This window comes from Lampetra fluviatilis, chromosome 56 (genome assembly GCF_964198595.1).
Source record: "Lampetra fluviatilis chromosome 56, kcLamFluv1.1, whole genome shotgun sequence".
In the NCBI taxonomy this organism is placed as follows: Eukaryota; Metazoa; Chordata; class Hyperoartia; order Petromyzontiformes; family Petromyzontidae; genus Lampetra; species Lampetra fluviatilis.
In genome coordinates this window covers 136,765-151,562 of record NC_136330.1, presented here as the reverse complement: position 1 = coordinate 151,562, position 14,798 = coordinate 136,765, and the positions used below count along the sequence as shown (strand labels likewise).

Below are 14,798 nucleotides of genomic sequence, written 5' to 3'. Positions count from 1 at the left end.
CTACTGAGACCCCCTGGGTGAATACTAGGTCGATCGTGTGACCATGGTCATGGGTTGGGCCCTGAATAAACTGAGTAAATCCCATGGAACCCATGGTATCCAAAAAGTCTCTAACCAAACTGTCAGATGGGTCATCCATCCATGCATTGAAATTTCCCAGCACAATTGCACGATGAAATTCCAGGAACAAGGGAGAAATCACCTCGGACAGCTGAGACATACAATCAAGGGTGACATACAGGCCCTGATTCTCATTCAGGGAACAATGCACGGTCATGTATTCAAATGACCCAACTTTGGGACCAGGGCACATGGCACAGATGAGACCAGCCTGAAAGATCACCGCCACCCTGCCACCTTTCTTTTTACCTGGTCTGGGAATATGCAATATTGAATACCCATCTGGGACTAAATCGGCTAAAGGTTGGTCGACTCCAGGTCAAAGCCATTAATAAAAGTTAGGTGGGAACAGCCCAAAGCAATCGTGTCACATACTTAAAGGGCCCATTGCACGACCGACCTGACATTCATAAGGATAAACTTCAGTACAGGCTCCTTACCACTGATACCTCTATTTCGCAGCTCAGGGGAAATTTTTGATTGGTATATTTATTATAACCCGAGGCCGATGGGGTAGGTCATCTGGGAATCTGGATCCGAGGGTCTAAAGCGGACGTGAGACAACCGAGATCTTATGAGTAGACAATAATTTGGAACCATCAATCCTCACTGGCTCCCAGATTCCAACCTCCCTACAGGCCTCCTCCGTCCACCAGTCCATCCGAAATTCGTCAGGAGAAAAGGGACGGAGGCTCCTAAGGACATGAACTGAGTAGTTTATAATTGGTGATGACGAGCTTAGACAAGACTAGCTGGTTGTAGAGCACAGCAAGCTGATCATAGGCCAAGACGGGCAGGTGTGATGGTAGGACAATCAGAACGTGATTAATACTGAAGCACCAATCAAGAGAAGAGATGAACTGGATTTGACTCAAGGTACAGCTTAGGCAGATCCAGGGAGCAGCAGCTCGGGCAGAACCTGGGAGCCGCAACTCGGGCAGATTCAGGGAGCAGCAGCTCTGGCAGAACCAGAGAACCACAGCAAGTGGAACAGGAGCGGCAACAAGCCTGCAAGCGCCTCTCCTCACCCATCCACTGACCCAATAGTCTGAATAACAAGCGCATCAGTTTAACACGTAGGCTTCAATCACTTCAGTCAAAAATATTGACTTGTTTTGGACAATGGCCCTTAGTCCTAGCACACAGATTGAACCCCTGCCAACTGGAAGACTTTGCTGTTTTTTCCTGGATTTGTCTGTTGCGTGTAGTCACTTTAAGATGTTTCTTGTTCACGTTTTTGTTTGTTGCGGTTGCACCCGAGTCAAGAGCCGCATGGCTCACAGGGTTATACCTAATACATGAAACTGAATCTGAAAACCAATAAATGGTTTATTCACAATGAGTTTGATCTAAGTAAGCGTGCCTGATTGTAGCACTGTGGTTTCGTAAGTGATTTTATACAAAGCACATTTCTCTCGACAACAGCACGTGCAGTGTGCCACTAAATAATTTATTTCTTAGAGCGCACTGTTCACTTCGGGTTCTCAGGCACTCCACGTATTAATTAAATGTGGCGCCGGACCCTCGCGAGTGGTGCTTCTGTCTCTGCTGAATTGGAACACAAAGGGAAACGTGAGAATGTAATTTGTTTTCTCAAAATTTTTATGAAAGAGCGCTCCATGCCTGGAAGGCGTCGGGGCAAGATTTTTTATCCGTGTCATCAAATAATTTTTATTTATTCAGGAGAGTCTCAAGACTTTCAGAAGGATGCTGCTACATTGGGATGCTGGGCCAATTTCGTTTGAAATCAATGGAGCGACTTGACCCTGAGTTGAACCACGCTGGAGGTCATTCTATAGCCGAGCCCTGACAAAGCTTTACAGCCCTCGGCCCCCTCGGCTTTTGGCAGCAGCCACTCCCCGCCCTTTGCCCCCCCCCCCCCAAGTGAGCAGTCGTGTGCTTGTGAACACACCAATCTGAGTGCTACACTCCCGTCCATCCACAAGAGGGCGAGATCACCTTGTAGGCACGTAAAGACTCGTTAAGATCAAGCCCTACTCTCCTCACAGCTGCACTGAATCACGCTTGTGAGCATCGATTTTGTTTATGCGGCAGGGCAGCGCCAGTAGTAACACTTATGACTCACAGCAAGGAGGGCCCTCGGTTTGATTCCCGACTCGGACGCCCTTCTGTTGAGTTTGTTCTCCACATGGTATGAATGGGTTTCCTCCAGGTTGTACCGTTTCCTGTCATAGCTAAAATAACCATACAATGTAATTGGTATTGGCCAAACATCCCAATGCTGAAACATTACCTGCAAATTACTTAATTGGGATAGCACAGCAGCATCATTGTCCCCTACTGCGAAAATTTGGCGGGATCCTCCTGAAAAAGAGTCTTGAGACTCGGTGAGGCCTTCCTGGGTGAACATGTATAATAACAATAATGATGATTCATACAAATTGCATTTGATAATGTTACATTTAGGCCTACAGAGTGAACCAAAGTGTTTAAATTAGACAAAATGGAAATGATATGAGATGATATAAACGAGATGAAATAAACAATTCTTGAATGAAATCGTTTTAATCTGACAGCTCTTTTGTCAATACACTGCAGGATAATGGCCTCCCCATGCCGTGCGGGTTGTTGGGGTTAGTTTACCGCACTTCACTACGTTGGTCAATCCCGTTTGGTTAATCCAACGAGCATGGAGATAGAGTTAACAATGGATTTTACTGCACTGCCCTCTGCTGCCCGCAATGAAGCCCTTTCACGGACTATAGCTTTTTATGCACGGTGATCAGCAATCCTAGCACTATCCAGGCTCAAACCTGCTTAGCGTTCAAGATTTGATGAGATCGGGCACATATATGGTGATTTGGTAATGGGCTTGTGAATTGAGTTGTGATCCCTGTATTGTGACAATTCGTCCGATCGCTTGGAGTGTGGTGAACGATTACTTTGCCTAATCATTAACATAGTCACAGTGACCCAAGTCCCCTTAGCAAGGCAGCTAATGGGTCCCACCGACTTATGAATGGGTTCCGTTCCTGAGACCCTTTCGTGAGTCGAAGACAACAATGTACTCCATTTAAATCCACATACTGTCAATGTTGTAAAATGTTGTTACGGTTCAACAAAAAAGGAAGCATTGTTAAACTCGTGAATAAGAAGAAATATTGTACATTTGCATGTCACACTAGTTTCACGGTTCAGTTCACAAGTGCGAGTTCACGTTCGCAAGTCAGATGTTTAAAAAATATATATCTTATGGAGCTTGTTCGTCAGTGCGAATGTTTGTAAGTCGGTACTGCCTGTACTTGGGAAAAAACGGTAATAAACCGGTTACTGGTTTGCCACGAATAGAAATGTCTCGAGCAAAAGTGACGTTTTTACTTTTAAACAGAACGCATCTGCCACTGATGTAGTGGGCAGCACACTCTGCTTGCACTCCAGAGGTCACCAGTTCAATTCCATCTCCCGGCTCGGCAGTCCACTCAGCCATATAAATGAGTACACCACAGTTAAGTCGATCAACAGGTTATGTGTGTTTGGGGCAGAGTGTGGGTATGCCCACCTCTTCTAACGGAGACATCTGTACAGCGTAGAACAGGAGAACAAATAGGCTCTGGAGCTGTCTAGTGGAGGCCCATCCGCCAGCAGTGGCGTGAGCGAGCAATGGCAGGGCTGAGCCTTTACTCTCTATTTACCCTTTTATTGCAATGCTTAGGCCTGCCACCATGCAGTTTGTACTTTCGCGTGTGCCGATCAGTGCAATCATTAATACAATTCCACGAGAATCGATTTCAAGTTCCTATCTTTCGGCACCAGTAATCAATTTTGAAAACACTTAAGTGTTTATCATCTATAATAGGTTTTTTTGGGTGAGATTGTGTAAATATATAAATGTGTCGTTAAAACCCGCCACCACCTGACACAGCCAACTAGTAAGGGTTGTCACGTAAACAGAACGTGGCCAATTCGTCACGAGTACAGCACTAATCTGTGTTTTCGAGAGCCAAGCCACAACATTTACAATCTGAGTACTGTGACGTTTCGCCAGTAATTACAACTAGCTTCATCAGGCGACAGCAAGATTTGTGGAGAAGTCCACCTGTTTCGTTCCTTATATAGAGGCGTAGATGTGATGACCACACTTCTGTGCTCTTGCGCAAAGTAGGTGGGGGGGAATAATGTGTTTATCAGTTATCATTTAACTTACCCAAGTTTAACAACCCAAGTTTATTGCAATAATTTGTCACTGTTTAAACACGCCTGGGAGTAGTGGTGGCCGATTGCCACCCAGAGATTAATCACCCTAACCTCCGATTAGCACGGTTGACTACTGACGGTGCAAAAGAAGTTCAGCATGCATACGTCAGATTGGTAGATTGTGTAGAGGTCATGCGTGCAAGACACCCACCTGTGCGTTTGTAGGACAGCAAATAGTTTGCTGTCCTGTCTCGTGCAGATGAAGAGCTATCCCCTTAATTTGCGTGGGTTTTTTTCTTGCACGTCAGTCTCCTCCCATATGCAAATCACTGACAAAGCAAATGGCTTATCATCCCAGGCAACACCCTCCTGGAAGGAGGTTTCTTTGCAGAGAGAATCTGCATTTTTCGATCAGTGTAAACCCTCTCGTCCTGAGATCTCACAGACAGTGACTGAATGGGAAAACCAATTTCCTGTGGCTTCCCATCCTACCTGTGCATACCTTTGTGTGCGTGGGCGTGTGCACACGCCCTCTCACAGGAATCCGCTATCACCCTACCCGCCCACCGCCCATTTGCCCGCTGCTGCCGCCGTAAAAAAAAAGGTGTGGCGGTTCTGTGATTGATTGAGCGGAACCTTGCTCGCCCACCCGCTTGCTCGCTCGCCCGCCCGCTCACCCGCCATTTAGCCTAGGGTGCTGGGCGACGGGGTTCATTATGGACGGAACTTCCAAGAGGCGCAGGAGCAAGTCGCGCAGGAAGTCGCGCAACTCGCGAGGTACCTGGATGGGGGTCGAGACAGTCGCGGCCCCGGAAACACCATGGTGGTGGTGGTGGCGGTGGTGGCGGTGGTCATGGTGGTGGTGGTGATCTTTGGACCTGGCTTTGAACAAAGGGAGGTGTGACCAGTGTATGTGTTAGTTCGAGTGTTTTTAAGGTGTGTATGTACACGTCGACCCCGAAGGGTTCAAATCGGCAAGAACCCTACTGAAGAACTTTGGGGGAACAAAACTTTACACTGAGGAAGACAGAGAAACGCAAGAAACCGAGGCACAGAAATATTGAACTGTCAGACAGCAGGAAATGGCGAGTGCACTTGTGAAGATAAAAGGGGAGATTACGAATTGAGTTCGTGTAGCATAAATAGCCTCATGTCCACCACTAAGTGAACACTCCCCACCGCTCTCCCCTCGTAAATCAAATTATTTCCTGCATTTTTCTCAAAGGCTGTGAGTGCAGACAGAACTCGTGTGGAGCTGCCCTTCACATTTACACCACGAGCCATCGGTACAGCTGCCGGTGCCCTACAGTAAATAGGTGTTGTTTACAACGGGTAAACGGCAACGTGAAAACTCTTGCATGGCCGTGAGAGACACTCAGCATTGTGAAATACTGACTCTCAAGGGTAATAATCCGTGAGACTCGTACGTGGTTTAGGGTTAGGGAGTGTGTGTGAGAGGGTGTGAGGAGCGGTGCAACGGTTAGCGCGCTGTGCTACAAACTTGGCGACCCGAGTTCGATTTCTTCTCACGGCCAACATCGGTGAAGATTATCTGAACCGGTTCTGGCCCTTCCCTAGGTCGACTCGGCCTCATGAGTACCTGGTACGGTGTGTAAACATCGCCACTGGGATGACAAATACGGGCGGGCATGGTGCTGTCCACCCACCTCCTCGCGTGCCGTGCCAGCCTTCATAGGTGCTAGCTAAAAACACATCCACCAACAGTCTGTTAAGGCTATACTGGGGATCTGTGTCGTTGTGTCCGTGTGTGAGCAGACATCGAGGTGAGCGGAGAGCCAGGCGGCACTCGCCGCTCCACTCACCGCAACAAATCCGTGGACTCTGCCTCGGTCCCCCGCTCCTCCAGCACCACGAGCCGCCCCTCACAGCGCCAGTCCAAGAGCCTGGTGAGCAGCGCGGTGAGCCAGGCAACGGGGTGATGGGAGGGGGAGCGTGGTGAGGAAGTTGAGAGTGGTGGCTGCGGTGAGTGGAATGTGGAGGGGGGAGCGTGCTGAGATGATGGTGAGGGAAGAGTGGTGAGATGGAGTGTGGTGATTGGAGTGCTGAGATGGGATGGAGAGTTGTGAGGACATGGAGTGTAGCTTGGGGGGGGGGGGCAGTCAGGGGAGTGGTGAGGAAGGGAGTGTGAAGGAGGAGGGAGTGTGGTGAGAGTCAGTGTCTGTGGGTCTGAGTCTTTGGCTCTCTGGGATGTTGTCTTCCTCGCCCGGTATGCAGGAGGTCGGAAGTTCGATTCGGACCCTGAAGCCTGTATATTTAGAGTTTGCACGTTCTCCGAATGGATTTTTTCTCTGGGTCTTCCGGTTTTTCCCTCCACATTGAGAAACATGCATTAAGATTATTTATATAATGTTGGTGTAATAAATGTCCAAATGGTGGTCTACTTTGTTGAGCTATCATTTGTGGCCAGGTCGCTTCAGAAAAATAAGTTAATACCTCACCCTGCTTTGCCTGGCAGGATGTGGATGGTTTATTTTTACGTGTTTGAGTGATTTGTTTACCTGTTTGTTGTAACGTTCTTACCCACCCCTACTGGACATCTGTGAAAAAGAGCTTTATAGCTCATCGGATTCCTCCAGTGGAAATATTCTGATTCTGTTAGTCTGGGTTTCTGTGAGACTATGAATCCTTGTGTGAGTCTGTGGGTCCCTGACTATGAATGTCTGTTTGAGTCGGTACAATACAATGTGGATGTATGTGTAGTGAGTCCAACTAAGTCCCAAACGTTATCTTAGGAGCACAAACATAACACAACCTTACGCTCGGGTCTCGAATGGCCATCTCACCACGCTATGGCAGAACTAGACACGGTTCACTATCCCGGTCCAGACCACAAGCTGGGTCCTGGCCCCCGTGGCTAGAGGCTTCTTCTCTCTGACGTACGTGGATCTTCGTAACACCTCGAGCACACGAAGAACCTCGAGCTCCTCATGGGGCACTCGTTAGATGCCCCTGGGCTGGGGCTGGCTCCGCCCCTTGCCCCGCCCACCTTCCAGGTTTTTCGAGCTCCTTCTCGAACGTTCCCGAGAGCTCTCCGGGACCACGTGACCACCTCTCGGCCCCCGTCCACCGGTGGCCCCCTCCAGTATCGTCCGGTCACGTGACAACAGGTCACAGCCAGAGCGTCATGCCCCAGCGTAACCCTGGCTGGCTGACACTCCCTCTCGCTCCCTCACCGGGAGCCGGCACCGCACGCTGCTCGTGGTGCCTCCGCACTAACCAGCGTTCGCCCAACCACCGCTAGAGTTGGTACTGCAGCCCGCAACCCGGGCCGCCCGCAATGACAACATCACCGGCCGTGACTTCGCAAGTCCCGGCACCATACAGTGACAAGTACAGTCACTACATATGTACGGTCTACATGCAACCGCATCTCATGGCACTGCTTACTTATGCAGGCACGTGCGGCTGACTGCGTGCGTGCATCAGATACTAGCCTGTGTGAGTACACCACAGCGTGCGCACACCACGCCGTGCTCCGTAGCGGCGTGTGCGCCCCCTCGTTTGCGTGTTAGGGGTTGTTCCATCCTCTACACATGTGATGATGAATTGTGACACTTCTGGGTTGTGATTCAATTTCGTATCAATTATTCTCTTCCCGCTGATTTTGGTTATCTCATTTCAACGCTGTAGATGTAGCTTGGCGGTGGAAGGGGAGTGTCTCGCAATCGGGAGGTTGCGACTTCAAACGCTGGTCGAGAACGTCAAATTATTTCCTACTCAATTGGGAAACACACGGCAATTGTTCCCCCCTTCTGCGATAACGTGGCAGGACTCTCCTGAAAAAGTATTGAGACTCAGTGAGGCTGTCCTGGGTAAATAAGCAGCATAAATTGTAATAATTATTACAAAAAATGACAATATAATTTATTTTAAAATGCATTTTGTTAATCCGGAAAAGCCTCCCTGAGTCTCCATACACTGTCCAGGGAGGTCTAATCAGGTATCTTGTTTTTGTTTCTTCAAAGATGTCTGGCTGGAAGAGTAGGCCAAAGTACCAAGCGGTGGCATGAGCGAGCAGTTGGGTGGCTGTGACCTTACTTTTTAATGTAAAAAAATCTAAAAATTTACAATAGGGGACAGTAGAGAATGAGCCAATGTGATCTAGATGTGTGTGTACCATCAAGCAGAGTTTTAAGGAGCATTCAATTACTAGGTATAAAGGAGCTGTTGAAATATTCAGGCATTTGCGAGGACGGAGGCTTGGGGCCTTGTGCTTATGCCCACTTCCTCATGAGAGGACCAAAGAAATGCGCGGAAGCCAGCGGGAGAGGGTTGTTCCTTAATTGTGAGGAGCTATTTCCATCTCGGCCAGCGTGCAGTACAATACGACCTGGCTTTATAGAGTGCCAAGGCCTGCAGCCTGCACCGGCACTCACTCCTGGTGGCATTTCAATCATCATCGTAATTCACATACCCATTTATTACAGCCCTCGCTCAGTCCGCTGCTGGATGAAAGCCTCGCCATGCTGTTTTGGTCACACTTCATCATTCCATTTTGGTCAGTGAGGGTTGGTGAAGGTGGAAGACCCATGACTGGTTCTGATCTCACTCACCACTTATGTTAGTTGTGGTCGGGAATAAAACTCGGGTTTCCTAGGTTTTAGCGCAGAGCGCTAACTACTGTGCCATTGCTCAATACCAATAGGTCTCGTTCAATGTACACCACTAAGTTAAGCAACATGGCATCATGGTGATTGGTCTCCTTGTGTGAATGAAGGTGGGTTGTGAGGATGTACTTCGTGTCCTTTTTTATTTCTTCAGTCAGCTGTGCCTCACATAGTGTCAGCCAGGGGCCCTGGAAGGTGACACGTACGTATGTATGCATGTTGTCAACTTCTTTCGCACTGTTCGTAGCCAACCGTGCTAATCGGAGACACCACAGAGCCACTTCAGTCACTTAAGTTTGATTTCCACCAAACAATAGAGGCCACTCTTCCATGCCCTGAACATACAGCGTGGGACGCTGAGTATCAGACGTCTGATACACGACTACAATGCAGCCTTCGGAGCTGTGCGACACTGAATCAATCGACAAGTGAATGATGGTTTTGCCACGTGAAGTCATAGGTGACTCGGTTGAGATCATAAACCCGCTACTCGTGAGGAACGAGTGTTACCACGCTTGCCGTATGTTGCACAGGTTCGCCGCGGTGTGAGTCTAGCGGCCCCCCTGGTCACAATATTGCTTGGTGTAGTCACCATAAATACTCCGCTTCACAGTCAATGTTACACATCCCGTGGTGGTATTCCAAAAAGAGTAGGCCACGTATGTCGGTGTAACGATCCACATTTGGAAAATTACCTGCATATTACTTAATTGGGTAAAACCACATAGCAACATAACCATCCACTGGCAGAATATACTATTTGTAAAACATAGCATGTTCACGATAACATTGTACTGTGAGAGTGGCGCAGATATTAAATGTGTTTATTAATTACTCTTAATCATAGAAGGCCAAAACCCAAGTTCATACCCTGCTGGGTCTGTGTCTCCAATAGGGCCACTCTGACCTTCGTGAGCCACCCAGCCACTTACGCCCATTTATTTTTAAGTTTGAGGGCTGGCATGATACGGTCTTGGTGAGATATGTTCATAATCTTGACTTGTAGTTGCTGAGCACACGGAACACACTTCTAACCACTTGCTGCACTTGATAGATTCTCAACGCGAAGCAGTCAGGGTGACTGATAGTCCAGCACTCACTGATGCACTCTAGTTACTCGCTCACTGATGCTCCATTGCCTTCTTATTGATCTTCTATTGCTACTCCCGTGGTAACTGTTCCGATGAACTTCACTCGTTGATTCCCCCTCCCAGTCTACCAAACTGGCTGTTTTGTCTCATCCACAGTGTTCAACCACCACACTGCAGGTCGGAACAAGGCACTCACACGCATGCACTCACCCCCCACACAGCAGGTTACAACAGCACACCCACTCATCCAACTCTTCACTCACTCCCACTTACACACTCACCCCCACACAGCAGGTTACAACAGCACACCCACTCATCCAACTCTTCACTCACTCCCACTTACTCACCCACTCTCCCGCTCACCCCCCACACAGCAGGTGACAGCAGCACACCCACCCACTCACTCGCCCCACTGTAGGCCGCAACACTTCAATTTCTGCTTCTTCCCTTGCACTGGTACACTTGGAAATTCCCTCTCATTGTTTCTCATTCCAAAGTTCTCATAACCTTGCTCAATTCAAGAATTGTGGTAACTCTTTATCTGTTACAACTCTGTTTGTTTCTGGCCCCTTGACATTATGAGCCTTTCCTCAACAACTGTGTAAGAAATGAATCTGCAAACGCAGGCTGCCGCGGATTTCTCCCCGCCAACAGCGATATCTCAAGATCCTCAAAAAGCCCAACGGCCACTCACCGCCTTCCTCTTCCTGGTAGCCTGGACTGCCGGGCTAGCAGACAGCACGGTGTCCTTTCAACAGTGCTGCTGTCGAAGTTCGAATCCCAGAAACGGCTAAAGTCAGTGGCGAGTGGCATCAAAAGCTATCCTGGACCGACTCTGGGAGCACAGCTTTAGCTCTAAAATGAATGTCGTGAGGAAGTCAAAGTTGTCTCGCACATTCAATACATCCGAACCACTGACAAGTTAGCGCGACTTAAGTCGCTGTCGCAGGAAGTTTGTTCGTGAATTAGCACCGTCTCATTGTCATCGACTGTTGTCGTCTCCAGCGTCGTGACATCTCTTGGGGCTCAGTCAGGGGCTGCCGCATTGGGGATCGCGAGTTTGGGAATTGGCAATCTCGTCAGCTCGGGTCATTGTGAGTAGCAGCGGTCCTGGAAATCGTGGTGGTAGTTCCAGGGATTCTGGTGGTGGCGGTGGTGGTGGGGATTGTGCTGGGTCCGAGCGGTGCGTGGTGGAGATGCTGCGGAGCAGCACTGCGTTCTTCCGGAGGCTGTCAGCCGCACAGAAGCAGGGCCCCACACTGGTAACTACCTGGGGCGCTCGCTGATTCGCGTCGGCAATCGTTTTTATGAATTCCCGGGAGTGAGTGTGAGTGCTACCGAGCCCATCGGCACTCATCGTGTGCACGACTAAGTCGGTGTATCAATATGTGTGTGTATCAGTATGGGGAGCAGCAGTGCGGTTAGTGTGCTGCGCTTTGAATCCGGCGACCGAGTTCGATTGCAGCTCACGGCCAACACCAGTGACTATTATCTGAACCGGTCCTGGGCCTCCCTTAGGTTAACTCAGTCTCAAATGAGTACCTGGTGCGGTGTGTAAACATCACCACTGGGAAGACAAAGGAGGCCGGGCGTGGTGCTGGCCACCCACCCCCTCATGTGCCGTGCTGACCTTAAAAGGTGCTTGCTAACAGCACTTGCCCCAACAGTCTGTTTGGATTTACGGGGATCTTTGTCGTCGTAACTGTGTGTGCCTGTGTGTGGAGTGGTAGTGCGGTGCTTGGCACACTATTACGAACCCTGATGTCGATTCCCACTCGCACCCAACATCAGGGGCGAATATCTGAACTGGTGTGAGGCCTTTACAAGGCCGAGTAGGCCTTAAAGGAGGACCTGGTGTGCAAACAGCATCACTTGGGATACAAAGATGGCCGGGCATTGTTCTATTCAGCCATAATAGCACGGTTGGCTGCGTACCTCCGATTAGCACGTTTGACTACGTACAGTACGGACAAAGTGCAACATACATATGGTGCGTGTGGCTGTGTGCCGTTTTGCCTTTCTCATCATCATCAGCCATTATCAATCCACTGCTGGATGAAGGCCTTCCAAAGCCGCCACCACCCCTCATGATCCTGTGATGTAATAATCCATCCAGCACCTGAACAGGAGCCAAATTCACAGCTCCATCTCCATGGTGGGTGTCTACTCAGACAGATTCTATGCCTTGGCTGCTACTCCGTTGTCATCCTTCCAAGAGACTCTTCCTGCCTTAGCAAGCTTTTATTTATAGTTTTATAGTTTTAGATGATGTCTTTAACCCATGTGTGTTCCTCATTCTGTCTCTCAGTGTAATTCCAACCATGTGTCTGTCCACGCTGCTTTATCACTTTAAATGTTTTGCTCTATATTTTCCACGAGTGATTGTGTCCGAGCCGCATGTTCCCGCAGTGAGCGCACACCGATTGTTCTTCTCCAGGCTCATTGCTGCATTACTTGTCGTTATAAACTTGAGTTTTCAGATGATCACTCACCCTAGCCCCATTCGTCTCTTTATTTCAATGGTTTGGTTGTCGTCTGCCTACAGTAACCATCCTAGTTGCACATAAAGTTATCAGTTCTAACATTACTAAATTGTGAGGAAAAGCACCCAGCTTGCATGAGAGCTAAAGAAGATTATCAATGTGAGCATTTTGGCAGCAGAGTCTATTGAGGTACAGAGAAATATCGATTTACTCGCTGCCAAATACAGCCATAGTATCTCTCTCTAGGGGAACCAGCATTGCAGATTATTGTTCAAAGGTTTCTACCGGGTTTGGCTGTGAGCTGAGTGTCTTTGAGCTGAGTGTCTTTGAGCTGAGTGGCGGTGTGCTGAGTGGCGGTGTGCTGAGTGGCGGTGTGCTGAGTGGCGGCGATCTGAGTGCGGTGTGCTGAGTGGCGGTGTGCTGAGTGGCGGTGTGCTGAGTGATTGGAGTTTGGCTGAGTGGCCGTGTGTTGAGTGGCGGCGTGTTGAGTGGCGGTGTGCTGAGTGGCGGTGTGCTGAGTGGCGGTTTGCTGAGGGCGGTGTGTTGAGTGGCGGTGTGCTGAGGGCGGTGTGTTGAGTGGCGGCGTGCTGAGTGGCGGCGTGTTGAGTGGCGGCGTGCTGAGTGGCGGCGTGTTGAGTGGCGGTGTGCTGAGGGCGGTGTGCTGAGGGCGGCGTGTTGAGTGGCGGTGTGTTGAGTGGCGGTGTGCTGAGTGGCGGTGTGCTGAGTGATGGGAGTTTGGCTGAGTGGCGGCGTGTTGAGTGGCGGTGTGCTGAGTGGCGGCGTGTTGAGTGGCGGTGTGCTGAGTGATGGGAGTTTGGCTGAGTGGCGGTGTGCTGAGTGGCGGCGTGCTGAGTGGTGGTGTGCTGAGTGCGGTGTGCTGAGTGGCGGTGTGCTGAGTGATGGGAGTTTGGCTGAGTGGCGGGAGTTTGGCTGAGTGGCGGTGTGCTGAGTGGCGGCGTGTTGAGTGGCGGCGTGTTGAGTGGCTGCTATCGGGTAGGGCTGTGGTTTGAATGACGTCACTTTGTGCGATTGTATTACTATTTGGGCTGAGGCTGTGGGGGAGGGGCGGTGCCGGTTTTTGCGTGGAGGAGGAGGGGCAGATGCTTGATGAAGAAGTGGAGATGGAGAGGAAGTGTGCGCAATAAAGAAACTCTTATCTCGCTTGCCACTCACTACCGGCACCTGGGGGCCATGCACAAGTGTGAGTTTGAGTGAGTGGGTGGTTGAGTGAGTGCATGTTTGAGAATGTGTGCGCGCTTGTATGTGTGTGTGTATATCAGCAGTGCATTGACCGAATGGTTATCGATGTGATACTAATCACGACACATGCTCTATGAATTGTACGTGCACAGGCAGTTCTTGTACGCATGACACAATGTTTGAAGTTTATATTCGATTTTAATTTACCAATCGTTACCCTGCTCTGTCCCACCTCTCCCCCTCTCCCACCCTCCTCAAACCTCTCTCCGACCCTCCCCGAACCCCCTCTCCCCTCGTCAGGAGATGACAGAGAGCGGGGGAGGCATGGTGGTGCGTGCCAAGTTCACGTTCCAGAGGACCAACGAGGACGAGCTGTCGTTCGAGAAGGGCGACGTGATCACGGTGACGCGCGTTGAGCACGGCGGCTGGTGGGAGGGGGCGTTCAATGGCCACACGGGCTGGTTCCCCAGCAACTACGTGCGCGAGCTCAAGGCCTCCGGTGGGCAGCCCAGCCCCCATCTCCACTCACCTTGTCCCCCTGTGTCTCACTTGTCTCCCTGTCCCTTCACCTGCTTCTATACCTGTCTTCCGGTCACTACATCCTTCTCCCTATCTATTCACTTGTTGCCCTGTCTCTGTCTCTATGCCTGTCTCTCTCACAGGCCTTGCTCCAAACCATAGCACTTAAACTTAGACCTAGCCCTAGTCTTCCAGCTCTCTCCCCTGTGTGTGTGTGTTGTGTGGAGTCGTGTGCTCTGAGTGAATGTCACTGCTGTGTGTGTGTGTGCCTTACAGATCGACCCACATCACCAAAGGCTGTGGGCTCAAAGGGTGGAGCCAAACCCCCCGAGAGCCCTCCAGCTGCCAAGGGCTACTATGACGTGGTCAGTGGTGTTTACCAAATTCATACAAACAAGGAAATGATCCCCCATGATCCCCCATTAGCCTAAAGATATTTTATTGTGCAAGTGCTGTACCAGGCCACCGTTGTCTCCCTCGTGATGGTAACACTAAGGCTGAGTCAACCAATGGGATGCCCAGGACTGGTTCAGATACGTCACTGGTATGGGAAAGAAAGCCGCACGCGTCTGGGTGTGTGGGGGTCAACGTGGCAATCTACC

The 14,798-nt window shown here is 50.0% G+C and overlaps 1 protein-coding gene across 6 annotated transcripts in view; it reads left to right on the top strand.

Annotated features, from left to right (window-relative positions):
- LOC144950036 (rho guanine nucleotide exchange factor 7-like) overlaps nt 1–14,798 on the top strand; it is a 78,772-nt gene that overhangs the window by 23,248 nt on the left and 40,726 nt on the right. For 4 of the 6 annotated variants that reach the window (XM_078880004.1, XM_078880001.1, XM_078880000.1 and 1 more), the window contains exons 5-7: nt 6,052–6,194; nt 13,978–14,176; nt 14,473–14,561. In XM_078880004.1, the coding sequence (XP_078736130.1) occupies nt 6,052–6,194; nt 13,978–14,176; nt 14,473–14,561 (431 nt within the window). The remainder of the gene's footprint in view (nt 1–6,051; nt 6,195–13,977; nt 14,177–14,472; nt 14,562–14,798) is intronic. The other 2 variants (XM_078880006.1, XM_078880003.1) reach the window with 1 other exon arrangement.